At 35.3% G+C, this 15,255-nt stretch overlaps 1 protein-coding gene across 13 annotated transcripts in view; it reads right to left on the reverse strand.

Annotated features, from left to right (window-relative positions):
- The window catches only part of THRB (thyroid hormone receptor beta), a 173,144-nt gene that overhangs the window by 85,729 nt on the left and 72,160 nt on the right, over positions 1-15,255 (reverse strand). For 12 of the 13 annotated variants that reach the window (XM_087712862.1, XM_087712863.1, XM_087712865.1 and 9 more), the window contains one exon: positions 12,939-12,976. The exons of the other annotated variant lie outside the window; for it this stretch is intronic. In XM_087712862.1, coding sequence (XP_087568988.1) covers positions 12,939-12,976 — 38 coding nt within the window. The remainder of the gene's footprint in view (positions 1-12,938; positions 12,977-15,255) is intronic. 13 annotated transcript variants of the gene reach the window in all.

A 15,255-nucleotide genomic window follows, 5' to 3' on the forward strand; every position in this document is an offset into this window, starting at 1 on the left:
TGTCTAGCCCTGGGTTTCCCCTTCTTTCTCCCCCCCGCCTCACTGCTTGCCTCACTGGTTGTGAACCTCACCGCATGTCACTGAAAATAATGTATATAAACCACAGTATTCCCAAAACAAAATCATGTGTTTCTTCTTTCTTGTCAAGAAATTTCTTGGCATAGTAATTCCAATGCCATGTCCTTTTCAGATTCTGGTTACTTTCAAAGTTTCTGAAATATTTCATTTTAAAACTCATGCAACTGGGCTCTGTCTCAAGATCTAGCACTATGGCTCATTCACAGAGTAGTTAAAAAAGGATATTCCATATAATAATAAAAACTATCATTTTTGTAACTCCATTTGGGAAGTACCATTTTTTTCACTTCTGAAAAATGCTTTAGAAAATTGAGACACTTAAAAAGCTGAGGCCCAGATGGAGAAGGCGGGGCTTAGCAGTGAGAAGACGGAGTTTCAGGCCATTCCTGAAATTCCTCTATTCTGGAGGAATTGGACGGGTCGTTTTCGATCCTAGCTGTCCTGAAGAGACAGTGAAGGTTTGGGGAGATCCAGTGACCTCAGAGATGTTCGCAGGTCTCGGGGGGGCTCGGAATTCAACCCCTTTTGCCAACCCTTTCTGGATTAGCTATATGCTAACCGAAACTGCAGGTAGCCCCTAAGAATGGTAGAAGTGATTTCAACTGGTAAGCTGATTTTATTACTCAAAGAGAGATGGTCCGCATTAAAATCTAAGCTAATTGAAACCAAAGAACAGAAGAATCTAGCGGCGAATTGGTTTTTTTAAAATGGATTTATGGCTGGTGGTTACCCTATTTCTTAAATGTTTTGAATGCTGTTTACGTGGATAAAGAAAAGTTTACTTTACTTCAACACTCCCTCAGGCTCTCCTTAAGTGGGCTGTAAACCAATTTACTATAATTTGGCTTCTTATAACTTGACACTTTTACTGCTTGACTGTGTTGGTCTAAGATCAGATAAGATTGCATAGCTCCCAGCGTGTCCTTATTTGCAAATATCTTCTGCGTCACATCATGGCGTCTATACTTGCTTCAAGTGATTCGTTTCAAATGATTTTTTCCGCGTTTCAAAAGTTGTTTGACACATATGAAAAATCTGAAAAAAAACTGGACTATCTGTTGTTTTTAACATTAAAATATGAAGGAAAGAGTGAGAACGTTGAATGTTTGAGTGCTCCTGAAATTCAAATGAAGAATGTCAGAAAGGAAGTCTCTCAACTTGCTGACACGTCAGGCGTCTGGTCTACTTCGGACGCAGAAAGAGAAAGAGATGCAACGCTTGAAAGAGGGGCAGCCATACAGAAGATTTATCTCAAAAGACAGATCGCAGGAGGAATGAGAAGCATTAAAGAATCTATACTTTATGAAACATTATTTGCAGAATTTTCGATACCACCCTTGAAAATCAAAGACAAATTGAGTGGAACAAGCCAAGGACAACATTATTACACCAGAGGCACCCTAAGCAAAAAGGTGCGAAGATATTTCTGTTTGGACTTGCTTATAAAAACGTTTGGGGAACTTGTTTTAAGAATGGCAATAGGACTAAGGAAGTTTTGCTATTGGAGAGACATAGGCTGATAGATTGAAGAATACAATTGAAAATTAGCTAAATCTAATTACTCTTATTTGTAATAGATATAGCTGAATAATAATTGATATTGATAGTAATGTATATAATGTGGAGTTGATATGATAAATAATAATTGGATATGAGAAAGGAAGGTTGGAAATATTTTTGGATTATATACAAAGGTTATTAATCACAATAATTATCACTATTAAAAAATAAAATAAAATATATACAGTTAAATGTTAATTAATATGGGGAAAATGTTATGATATATAAAGAAGGGAGAATGATAATAAACTATACTGCATGGAAGATGGAATTTTTGGTATTAAATATTATGGATGTTCAGCTAAAATAGGATATGAGGATTTGATGTTAATAGAGGATTTTACAAACAAGTAAATGAAATGCCAGCAGGTGTTATGGATTAATTCTTTGGCATAGTTAAGGATGAAGGATGTTTAAATAACTGTAGTCAACTAAAAGGGGAGGTATAATGATGTTAATATGGTAAACATTTGAGTTAAGATATTTGAATTAATATGAATTAATGGAAGAGATGCACCAAAACATGTTGTAACCAGCTGATATACTTTTTTTTATATAATATATACCTGTGTTCTTTTTTTGTTTTGTTTTTGTTTTTGTTTTTTGTTTTGTTTTTTCTTCCCTGCCTTGTCTTTTGTTCTTTTTGTCTTTTTTTTTCTTTTCCCACTGGTGTGGGCATGTATTGTTTAAGATTATTATTTTTATTAATATTTTTAAACAATAATTACAGTCAAATGAAAATGGATATATGATGATGGTGATATGTGTGAATATTTGAGTTAAAATGCTCAAGTTAACATGAGTTATGTTTGTTGACTGTGGAGGAGATGCACGAAAGTTTATTTGTGACCGACTGACACACTTTCTATAGAATGTAAAGAAAGATGTTGTACTTGTTTTAAATTAAAAATTAAAAAAAATTTAATTTAAAAAAAAAAGCTGAGGCCCAGATGAAGAGATGAAGATTTTGTATCTCATATTGATTCTCGGATACCTCCTGTCAGCCTCTGCTTTGCTGCTGCTTCGGCTGCCATTGAAACGGGGAGGGAGGGCATGGTATTTGGGAGGGGTTTACTAATTGTGCTGGAGGAAGATTCTGGAGTTCTGCTGCCTGTCGGACTGCGCATGCGGAGGAGGTTCCCGCCAAGGCCAACGGCACCGACATTCCATCTTGGTGATGCCTTTCGAAGTTATCTCACACCTGACACTTGGGAGAATTATGATTGGACTGCAATTGGGATGCCAAGGGGTGGGGAATGGGTTATTTTATATATCACTCGCTTTCGTGCCTAAATAATCAGTCTTCGCTACGCTTCTAATCATTTATAATTAGTAAAAGTATACTTGATTTCTATCAATGTTCTTTCCTAATTATTCAATGAAGAGGTGCTGACACCTCCAGATGATGATGTAATCAGGAAGCCACCAAGATTAAAGGGTATTTAACATGTGCAGGTAATTTCAGAAAGAATCCAGTGTATGGATTCAAAATTATTACAGTGAAAAATGGCAATGAGAGAGAAAAAGTATAAGCTATTGAGAGTTGAATACAATCCACTACTTCAACCACAAACAATCTATACTGTTGCTGCTTCATGCTCTGCTTATTTTTTATAATGTTGCTCAATTTATTATTAACTACAGTTAATAAATAAATCTTTCTTTTATAGTAAATCATTTCTGGTCCAAAGATGCATTATGCCCCTGAATATTTTGTAGGAAATTCCACAGAATGTTTATAGACATCAATATAGTGTTAAGCATTTGCTAAAGAAGAAAACCTGATTTTGTTTTCAAATTATATGGAAAATTAGATAATTAACAATGTCATCTTTTAAAAAATCTAAAGAAATAATCAAACTTGACCAAGTACTTTAAAGTACTAACTTGTAATTTGTAACACACACACACACACACACACACACACACACACACACACTTATAGATACAAAATCTAATCATATGTTTTGTGCGGATAAAGTCAGTACCAGTATAAATGGTAGAAGTTTTTGGAGAAAGCTTGCATAGTTTGGTGAAGATATGATATGAATGTAAGATATCTGTACCGATTTATTGTTAACATGTTTTTTGATCATGTTTAAGCCCAAAAATTTCCCAGAAGGAAACTTATACTGTGGTTTAAACATTAAAACCCAGAAAATTATAGACAGATATAAAACAAATGTTTTATTAAATTAGCATAAAATAAATACAATTCAAATAATTTAAAAGCATGTGAAGCAACACATTGTAATAACCCATCTACAATTCAAATAAAACAACCCTTGGAGTTGTATTCAGAAATAAATGCAAAACTGCCAGAAAGACTGCTGAATTTTGTATAAGTTACAATTTCTGAGCTTCTTCCAGGATAGCCCCCAAAAGTGTATGTTACAGTTAATGCTGTAAATGCCAGGCAAAACAAATGAATGATAATTATTTTAGATTAATTAATAAATGCTTATCACACCATTAAAATCTTTAATTCTCCAAAGTAATATTTGGTTGTTGCATATAAGTATACATGATTCAGACATATATATTTTAAGGAACGGGATCATTTATGTTTACAACTTGAAAACAAGCAGTACTTTTTGCTTCTAGAATATTGTTATTTTCACAGAAGAAATCAGTGCCTTCTTTGTACTTTCTTACTCTCTTGTTAATCTTTGCAAAGATTAATGAATCTATTCTGGATTTCCTGGCCAGATCTTACAGTATTAAGAATGTAGTAAAATGGGCAATAGTCCATTTAATTCTGTTAATATTAGATTAGAAGACAAGATTGCTTGTCCTGAAGGACAAGCTTGAAGATTTTATAACTGGAAGCACCTTTTTCGTAGGCCACCACAGCAAAATTTGAAATCTGTAACAAAAACGATTTTAAAATCTACATCAGCCCAGGAAAGTTATTTTAATGCAATTCCCTCTCCCCCCCCAATTTTTTTTAAATCTCTTAGGAATGTCACCACTTTAATCTAGATCAACATTATAATTAAAAAATACAATATAATCAGATATAAAACAGGAAATCCTTAGGAACTGAAGTTACAATATATGTTTTGTGGAGAATGTTTAGAAGAGTTTGGACAATTATTTGGCTGAAATAGTATAAGGCCTTCTGCTTGAACAGGAGGTTGACTAGAAAATCTCCAAGATCCTCTTCTAATTCTGTTATATTGTTATATCTATGATAGTAGACTGAGGAAAAATTGAAACATTAACAGAAAAATAGAGATATTCTATAAATTCCTTATATTGTGAATTCAAATATAAAAATAAAATGCAACGTATTCAAGTTGTTCTACTCAGGAGTGTAAGTTTACTTTTGGGTACAAAAGTTTGATCTCTATTAGTCTAAATCAAGTTTTCATCTTCCTATCATAGAAAATAACATACTATTTTAAAATCTCTACAGACTAATATTAACATTTACTACTGAAACAATACTAAAGCTCCATCTAGTGGATTTTACATGAGTAAATATGAAAACAAAAATACGAGAAAATTAGGAAAAGGATAAAAGTAAAATTGTAGAAGACAACATAATGAAAAATAATAATTAAAAAAGCAATTTCTGATCTTCTTTACACCAGTTTCACCAAGTTTATTAATCCTAAGATTCTATTATATAATGTCATTATATAATATCCAATATTCAACATTTTTGCCAGCATATCTACAAATTTCAATTTTATTTTTTCCCATTTTCATCTGAAATTCCTAATGATTTCCAATATTTCATAAAGGTAGTTAGTCTTTCAGCCTTATTTAAATAGGTAAATTTTGTTACTTCTGCAAATTCTGACATTTTCACAATCCATTCCTCCTTTGGGGATATTGTCATTATTTCTCCTGTGTTTATATATTGCTGAAGATATCGTGTAAAAAACTAATCTTTTGTTGTGTTTTCTAATTTGTTATCCAGAAGTTACAATAAAAAAATTCTGGTTTCATATACTAACGTTCTTTAAAATTATTTACATCATTATATGTATTTGTATTTAATGTTTTTTCAGAAGCCTACCATTCATATTAAAATATCTGTTCCTATTTTTTCACATTTCCAACACTGACTAGAAGCATCTTGGTACATCTTAGATAACTTATCTGAAGTCATGTATCAGCAATATAACATTTTGTAGTAATTACTTCTTAAATTATAAGTAAAGAGTTAATTTCAATCTTTTTAGAACCAGATTCTTTTCCAAAATGAGTTGTATATTTGTGGTCCTTTTTATCAAGTACTCTTTAACTTCTTCTTTTTCTATTTCAAACTTAAACAAAAAGTGAATAACTTCCCATTTTGATTAAACACATGGCTTCAAATGTAATTAATCTTTTTTATGGAAGCAGAAGCAATCCATGTGATAGAAAATCTTATATAAGTTACAATCTTTTTCTTAATCCTTATTATTTTAGAAGTAACTCAAGATGGCAAAAAATATAACACTCCCTCATCTTCCTATTTTCCTCACAACAACAAATGTGCGGAAGTGGGTTGGGCTAAAAGAGAATGACTGGCCCAATGACATGTGGCTTATTTTCATGCCTAGAATTAGAACTCACAGTCTTCTAGTTTCTATGCCAGCATCTTAACTATTACACTAAACTGCTTTGAACGAGATCGTAAATAACTGAAATTCTATATAATAAGCAAGAGATATTTTGGTATTTACCAAGTATTATTTTAATTCAATTTTTTTTAAAATCAGACCAATAAATCATTATACATTAATTTATTATTCAAATTATTTAGGCCATGGCTATAATTTAATCCCAAACTCAGCATTATTTACTTCCATTTCAAAGAATTTTAGGATTGTCAGAATTTCTGCTGACAATCATGACAAGTTATAATCATTTGATGCTGCCAACTGGACTTGGAAGTGAATATTTTTAGCATATGTTTTGCATGGCAACCTCTGAGAAATATTGCTCACTGAAAGAAGATAAATCAGACAATCCCACAAAGTCTTCTGCAGAAGAAAATCCAAACCTGGGCACACATTAGTTCCATTAGGCAGACTCCCAGGACCCTGATCTAGATTCTTAAGGCTAAACATTGAGCTCTAATGAAGAGATTAACTATTAGAAAGCAAAACAGAAATCTAATAAAGTATTGATCCCAGATGAAAGTGACAACTACACATATCTCTTTATCTTGACCTCTGATAGATTTCTCTGATATATTGACTCTTTCCTGCTTACCCCCAGATTTTTATTCACTAAAAGTCAAAGATCATAAAATTCAAATTGCAGGACATGATTTAAAGTTCCTATTGGAAAACTATGAAACTCTAGGCTGACCAGAGACTACTGCTTGACTGCTCCTAATTTGGGCACAATTCTGATTTAAAAAGTCCATACCAAAGAAAAAGTAGAAATGAAAATGAAATCTAAGCTACATATCTAGCTTCACATTTTTAATTTTTACCATTCAAAGATAATTTAATTTTGTCCTTTAAAAATATAAATATCAAAATTGTTAATTGTTCAGTTCTCTTTTCTGCCTTCCTTTATTTGCCTTTCATTTTTCATTAATTTCAACATGCTATACGTAATTAAAGGCTTGAATTACTTTACTGACTCATTCACTCACTCCGAAATGATTTAAATATTGGAATAAGGTATTTTAAAAAGTCAGGACTGCCACTTTATTCCTTATGAATTATACAAAGATTTTCTCTGCAATAATTTGGGTAGAATCATCTTATACAACAGTCTTTCTCCAGGAGTGCTATAATTTTGAATAAATCCTGAGGCAGACTGTGTATCAGCAGCCAGAATAGTCAACTGGCAATCCAATACTTGCAACTGCTCCAGGACATACTGACCCTGAGCAATCTTGTTTGAATATATTCTTTATATAAAGACAGGCCAGATCCTGTCAGGAAAAGCAGCCCAAGAACATGTTGGCAACTGCAAAGGTAGCCTGCATATCAGTTTCAAAGGAGAGGGCAGCAAAAGAGTCACTGAGATTGAGTCAGTGACCAAATAAATATTCTAATTAAGTAATTAAACACCTCAAATCAAGTCAGGCCAGCACTGGGGTTTCTTCTTTTTTTTTTCCCCCCGAAAAAGGTTTTTATTTTCCATTTTTTTCATTTTCATACACTCACATATATACTGTGCATAGCCATACAACATTAAACAATAATCGCAGCAATTCCTCTTGTCAACAATACCCCCAAAATTAGAAGCCCAATATACCTCTTCCACTCTCCGTACACCTCTTTCTTCCACCCCCCTCCAACTTTCTATCTTCCCTCCATCATCCCCCTCTACCCTAGGGGGGGCTTCTTAAGAACAGCTTTCAGGCCCTTGTTTCTCCACTGAAAATAGCTTTCCCATTCTGGATGTATGCTCTTTGTTGTTCTTGCTCCTAGCCCTGAGTCTGGATCGGCTCATGGAATTCTCATGGACAATTGTCATAACACAACTCTCATGGCTCTGAATCTGCTGCCTTTGTCTTGCAATTACTCCCCAATTAATATGATTATTCATCTGATTTCCAGCTGTAATCAGAAAATTTATCACACACTAATAAGATGGCATTGCCTGACTTTTGCATCAGCTACACAGATGAAGAATGTGGGAGAGTTCTCTAGGATGATCGTGGGAGAAGATTATAAGGGCTTCCTTTTGAGTATAATGATAAATTTGTTCATCATATCCCTTTCTTTGCAGGTATATAGCCTACGAAATGCCATAGTTCTCCAAGAGCATTACCATCAGGGAGAAAGTAAAATCAAGGTGGTGTACTTCAAATGGAAAATTGAAATATAAAATACTTAAGAATATCATCATCTTTTCATTTAATGTAATTATACCTTTGCAACAATGATTAATCATTTCTTTAGAATCTCATGTCTGTGAACTTCTTTTATGGCTACAAAAATTCTTTCTACCTGTTTAAACTGCTTCTTGATACTGACTTTGCTTTTACATGTCGCCCACAAAGTAATTCATTGCCAACTGTTAAGATCAGAACACAAATCAATCCTACCAAAACTGTTTCAAGACAAGACTGCAATTGAAAATATCAAATGAAAGCAAGTTGAAAAGTAACAAAAGTACATTTATAGTAAATATTTGTAATTATTACTGCACAAATATATTTATCATGACATTGGTATTATATACTTTGTTTACTTCGCAAACTTATACATGGAACATTTTGAAACTAATGCCTTAGATAAAAGCCAAACTCTAGCTTAGATATGTTGATGACACTTTCATGATTTGGCCACACGGGAAAGAAAAACTGGACAACGTCCTCACACATCTCAACAGTCTACACCTCAAAATACAATTCACCATGGAAATAGAACAAACAAACAAACAACTTCCCTTTCTGGATGTCCTAATCTACAAAAAATCCAATGGCTCCCTAGCACACACCATCTACCGGAAGAAAGAAAAAAACACCAACTGCTACTTAAACGCACAATCCCATCACTACCCTGCACAGATCAACTCTGTAGCCAAGACCCTCATCTCCAGAACCAAACGCCTAGCTGACAAAGACCACCTGAAAACTGAATTACACACTCTCACAAATGTATTAATCTCCAACAGATTCCAAAGAAAAACAATTATCAATCTAATCCAAATAGAGACTCCCCTCAAAAACCGAGACACAGAACAAGATAATGGCATCGCCCTCCTCCCTTACATCAAAGGCACCACAGATAAAATCAGCAAAATTATCCACAAACACAATATCAAGACAGCCTTCAACACTGACCAAAAAATAACCAACATCTTAAGAAACCCCAAAGACAAAATCCAGCTGGAAAACCAAGGAGTGTATGAAATACCATGCAAAATCTGCCCTGCAACATACATAGGACAACCGAACAGGAGAATAAATGCACACATCACAGAACACAAGAACGCAGTAAGAAAAAAAGAAAAAACTTCCTCCCTTTTCCAGCACCTTAAAGCTACAGGACATGAAATTAATTTTGAAGGAACCAGGTTAATCTCCAAAACAGAACACTTCAACAAGAGAATAATTATATCTATCAAAATAGAGAAACACCCCCACAACGTGAACAAACATGATGATACCTCCCGCCTACCAGACATCTGGAAACCAGCCCTAGTCAACAAACGAGCCCCACCCACCACCCAGGCCATTACAACACGAACCACACAACCAATCATTCCACTTACTGAAACAAAGCAGCACTCCCACCAAGATTTATAGAAAGATGGCAGCTCCAATCACACTTTAAGCCCAAAACCCAGCCTGAAGATGGCAAGTGAGACCTCGCTGAAACGTTGCCAAGACAATCTCAATCTTAAATGGGAAAAGACTCAAATACAACAAGACCAGCATGCATGCATGCATGCATGCATGCATACATACATACATACATACATACATATATATATACACATACATACACACACACACACACACACACACACACACATACTGACATCAAGAAGGCAAAGGTTTGCCAGGCACTTTATCTGCAATTATCTGACACCACCACTGAAAATCAGTGATATACCATTTTAAAGTAGAAAACACATGAGTGTATATTTTAAAATAGCTTAGTAAAATTAATATTTATAAAAAACAAATATTTTTATTTAAAACATTTATACAGCTTTCCACCTTAACTCTGGGCAGCTCCCAATCATTTATCCTCATATAGGAACAAATCAGAAAATTTGTTCCTGCTATATACATTATACAACTCCATCTATTCTGCATCACTGCTCCAGCCACTGTAGTCAACTGCCTTATCAAACAATGTTATAGAAAAATATAAGCTACCAAAAGATTGCCCATTCCTACAGGAATCAGCAAAACCCAATACTAACTATAATGAACCACATATATTTAACACATAAAGTGTCTTTTTCTAATAGCCTATTTTTGTTTATTGGCTGTTTAAGGTTGTATTATCAAATACATTATATCTCGCCTGTGCTACACATCCACTAGATATAAGAGCAACTATAATCATACATAGCCCCAGGTATTTCAAGTTATGAGATATATTGGCTGGCACAATTATAAAAGATTTCCATCCTGAAAAATAATCTCCTATGTTTAAAGCCATCAATTAATTCCCTATAACATAATTGGAACAAAAAAGCAAAAATGAAATCAAAGCAAGGAAACTGAATGCCAGTGAATTCCACATGGCAGTTTTCTACTCAAGAAGGTGTGGTGCTCATAGCCTGGAGACACTGTTGTTTTTGAGAATTTTTCTTTTATAAGACTTTAGCACTCTTGTCATAATTTTTCTTACATTGTCTTCATACAAACAATACTGGGCATTTCACAATATAATTATACTTTTCCTCTATTAGCTGAAATCTTAAAAGTCCTGATCACAACCAGACAATGGAAACATAGAGAATTAATCTAATTTTTCAGCTTAATTTATATGGAATCAGTCCTTACTTCATTTAGCTCAGAACTATGTCTATAGATTATTTAGAATTTTTAGCAGGGACTCCAGCAAAGCATGGCCCTTCAATAGCCATTCTACTACTATAGCATGGTCAGATAAATCCATCATTTTTTATTTTACTCATTCTCTTTTTCCCAATCATTATTTCATTTTGATCCTGTTTTTCTCTTTGTTTCCAAATTATATATATATCTTCATGTGTGATGTCCTGATGTATCAATTTTTGTATTTATGTGTTTTATTTTTATACTTTTAAGTTTCTTAATATAATGTATTTTTGTGTATTTTTCCTTAAGACATATACCATATTTTTCAGACTATAAGACGCACTTCCCTCCCTAAAAGTGGGTGAAAATTTCACTGCATCTTAAAGACTGAATACGGGCCTGCTTTTGGCCTCCTGAACCCTCTGTGCATCATGTTTTTGCCCTCTCCAGCTCCTAGAAGCACTCTGCAGTGCTCCGCATGTCCTGTTTTTGCCAAAAATGGATGTGTTTTGGGCTCCTGAGCCCTCAGTGTACCCCATTTTCATACTACCTAACCCCCAGAAGCACTCTGCAGGCCAAAAATTGGCGCATTTTTGGTGAAAATGGTCCCTTTTTGGTGAAAATAGGATGTGTGGAGCACTGCAGAGTGCTTCTGGGGATCAGGGAGGGCAAAAACGCAATGTGTGAAGGCCAAAAACTATTTTTCTTGTTTTCCTCCTGTAAATCTGTATAGTCTTATAGTCTGCTGCTTCTTATAGTCCAAAAATATGATATTTTATATTCATTTTTTGAGTTAGCAACTTCAGTGGCCATTTCTAAAATGTATGGATTTAGAAACCAACTCTGTTCCTTTAAAAACAAGAAAGAAATTTGAATTACGTATGTTCCTTTATAGATCAGTACCCACAAATTTGTATGTAGTAGTAAACAACAAAGTCAAGTAGGTCAAAAACAAAAAACATTATAGCTTAGTGTCATGTGTGTTTTTAGGTCTCTAGATAGTAGATAATACTCCTGCAATCTAATCATATATCCCCACTAAATTCTAGCTTCCTCCCTAGGTCTTGCAAGAAAGTTTCTTGCAACTGTCTTATCCTCAATTTAAGTTAACTAGAAATCAATCTATCAAGGATTCCACTATGTATATCTTTTTTCCATAGCTAAGAAGTCCTGAATTAATGCCATAACTAGATTTCCCCCCACCCTCCACCCCAAAAAATAGGAAGGCAAGGTTCTACTTATCTGAGAATTAGCACTATAGAAAATTAAAAATTATTGTTAATCTGAGCTTTTGGCTGAAGTATTACATTTTACTTGTGTATTACTATGTATTACTTGTTGAATACACAGTGCATTTCAAAGTTACTTTCTTTTTTGTTCCTAATTTTCCATTATTATTTAATTAATAAATTATATATTGGTATAAAGAGACAGAAAATGTAATATTGTGTGACAGAACCTAACAGGTTTCCTGCACTGAGCCATAGAGTTGAAATCCAGTTAAAAACTAATATATTTTTTCTACACTCAAAAGAAAACATGAATAGATTGAAATTATTTTAGTAACCTGATAATGTCTTATATGATGAACTGTATATTCTCCAGCTGTCTCAAAGCATAGTTTTAGTTACATTACAGTCTACAGGCTTATTTTTAAAAGCATTTTTCATTCACGTTTGAGTAAATATGTTTCAGACTATATATTTCCTCCATTTATGGCAAACTTTCCTAATCTTGAACTATTCCAATGAGTTAGTTTGCAATTTGCACATTTGAAGTGTAAACTTACAGCACAACCCATATATTCTGGCTACAGCATGTGAAATCCCAGAGTGGAAATGGCTATATTATAATTTAATTTATTATCACTTACTTGAATCAGAAAATTGAAGCAGAAGAACTGCTTGCATACTGTGGAGAAAGAGAAAAAATCCACTGTTAATTATATATTTTGAAATATACAAAACAAACTTGCAGCAACTACCTTATGACATTTTAATACTTTTCAATGTAAGAGAGCTACTTGCACCTTTGCCTTTAAATTTGAATGTTGCTAAAGGACACAATAGTTTTGGTTAATTTTGTTTTTAAAACTACTTTTGGAAAAAGATCAGTCATATTGCTCTGCGTCAGCCGGTTTGCATTCTCATTCAGCATTTGCTTTGGAAACAGATTATTAGAGTTCATCAACATACAATTCATATAGAAGTAGTACATATGTAGTAGAAATCTCTTATCTTAATAAATTGAGGAGATGAAGGCCCCACATTGAAAAATAAGCATTTAAAAGCATAACAGAATGCTTAGAAGATGGATGTAATCATCAAATATTTAATTTCAGTCCATGATATGTGCAGTGTCTTGTCCTAGATAGCCATCAAAAGAGAAATTAATAATATGGGCAATAGAAAGAATATTTGCTTCTATATACGATATGGCAATAAAAAGAAAGTACGCATAGTTCTGTTTCTTCTTTTAAATCAATCACTTATATTATAATGTATTTTTAAAGTTGCTTGGTTCACACTCTGCAATAGGTCAGAGTTTGCTGAATAAGGAGTAACTGTCTGGATTCAGATATTGTGCCAAATTATACCAAATAAATCACAAGGCTCAGTGACCAAGTTCACATAACGCACCAAAATAAAAACACTTTGTTAGATCAGGTAATGGGAAGGCACACAAGGCTAAAGGCAACAATATCTCTTTATTAAAGTACAACAAGTAAGAACAATCCAGCGAAGGTTGAGTCTGACAGCAGCCCTTTTATAGGGAGCTGTCAGACCCTTCGACCAATAGGATTAAACCTCTGTTCCTGCCGGAACAGAGGACCTTGGTAGAAACCACTGTAATTAAAGCAAGTATCTAACACCTCTCCCCTCTTGGATGGGATAATCCTACTCGTTACATAGTCACGCAGTTAGGCAGGCTTTTGGATAGCTCTGCCAGACCTGTGCAGTTCAGTCTGAGGGTGTTCTTTGGACGGGTCAGATGGACCTGTTTGCTCCGCAGCTCTGCTTGGTGGAAGCTCCTAGAATCTTTCACAGGCCGTGGATGGAGCTTCTAGAGCCGGTTCGCTCAGAGCTCGCTGCGGGCCTGCAACATAACCAGGTAAGTTTTCTGGAACCCTGGGGCTTGACCTGGATGTGGAAGGAGTGAGTGTTTTGCTCCGTTTCGGTAGGGCTTTGGCTAACTCGTGCAGGAGTTACCTCTGGTTGTCTAAGAGTGGAGTTGGAGAGGCGGCCACGGAGTTGGTCAATGTGCCTTCTCCAATTCCGACCATCCTCAAACTCTACAAGGTGAGAGCAAGGCCCGGTGATGCCTATCACTGTGGCAGGAATCCACAGAGTTCCCCAGGGTAGTTATAGCAATAGCAATAGCAATAGCAGTAGACTTATATACCGCTTCATAGGCCTTTCAGGCCTCTCTAAGCGGTTTACAGAGAGTCAGCATATTGCCCCCAACAATCTGGGTCCTCATTTTACCCACCTCGGAAGGATGGAAGGCTGAGTCAACCCTGAGCCGGTGAGATTTGAACCGCTGACCTGCTGATCTAGCAGTAGCCTGCAGTGCTGCATTTAACCACTGCGCCACCTTGGCTCTTAAGTTGTGGGCATAAACGGATAAAGTTCTGTATCTTGCTTGTAGAGTCAGGGGGCAATGCAGCAGAATAGTTTGGGTGTAGCTGGTCTAAGTGGGACCTTAGCTGGCGACCCATGAGAAGCTTGGAGGGGTTTCTTCCTGTAGTGGCACTGGGCGTGATATGCTGAATTAGCAAATAGTTGTCAACCCGTGTTTGTCAATCCTGGGTCCATCCTAAACAGGGCCTCTTTTGCAGATCTCACCATTCTCTCCACCTGACCATTGGAGGCCGGATGGAATGGCATGACCAGAGCATGTCTGATTCCCTGAGCTGCTAGGAAGGTCTCAAATTGCATGGCCGTAAATTGGGGCCCAATGTCAGAGACCAAGACGTCAGGCAGGCCGTGCACGGAGAAAAGTCTCTGTAGTACCTTAATGACCGCTTCTGCCATAATGGAAGTCATTAGGTCTACCTCTAGCAATTTCGACTAGGCATCCACAACAACACTGGCCATGAACTGGGCCAGCAAAGTCAATGTGCACCCTAGACCATGGTGCTTGAAGAAGCTCCCACTCCTTTGTGGGTGCCTCTAGGGGAGCTGGTCTGG

Source organism: Thamnophis sirtalis, unplaced genomic scaffold (assembly GCF_051295495.1).
Source record: "Thamnophis sirtalis isolate CommonGarterSnake01/CBP01778 unplaced genomic scaffold, rThaSir2_p1.2 scaffold_4, whole genome shotgun sequence".
NCBI classification, from domain to species: domain Eukaryota; kingdom Metazoa; phylum Chordata; class Lepidosauria; order Squamata; family Natricidae; genus Thamnophis; species Thamnophis sirtalis.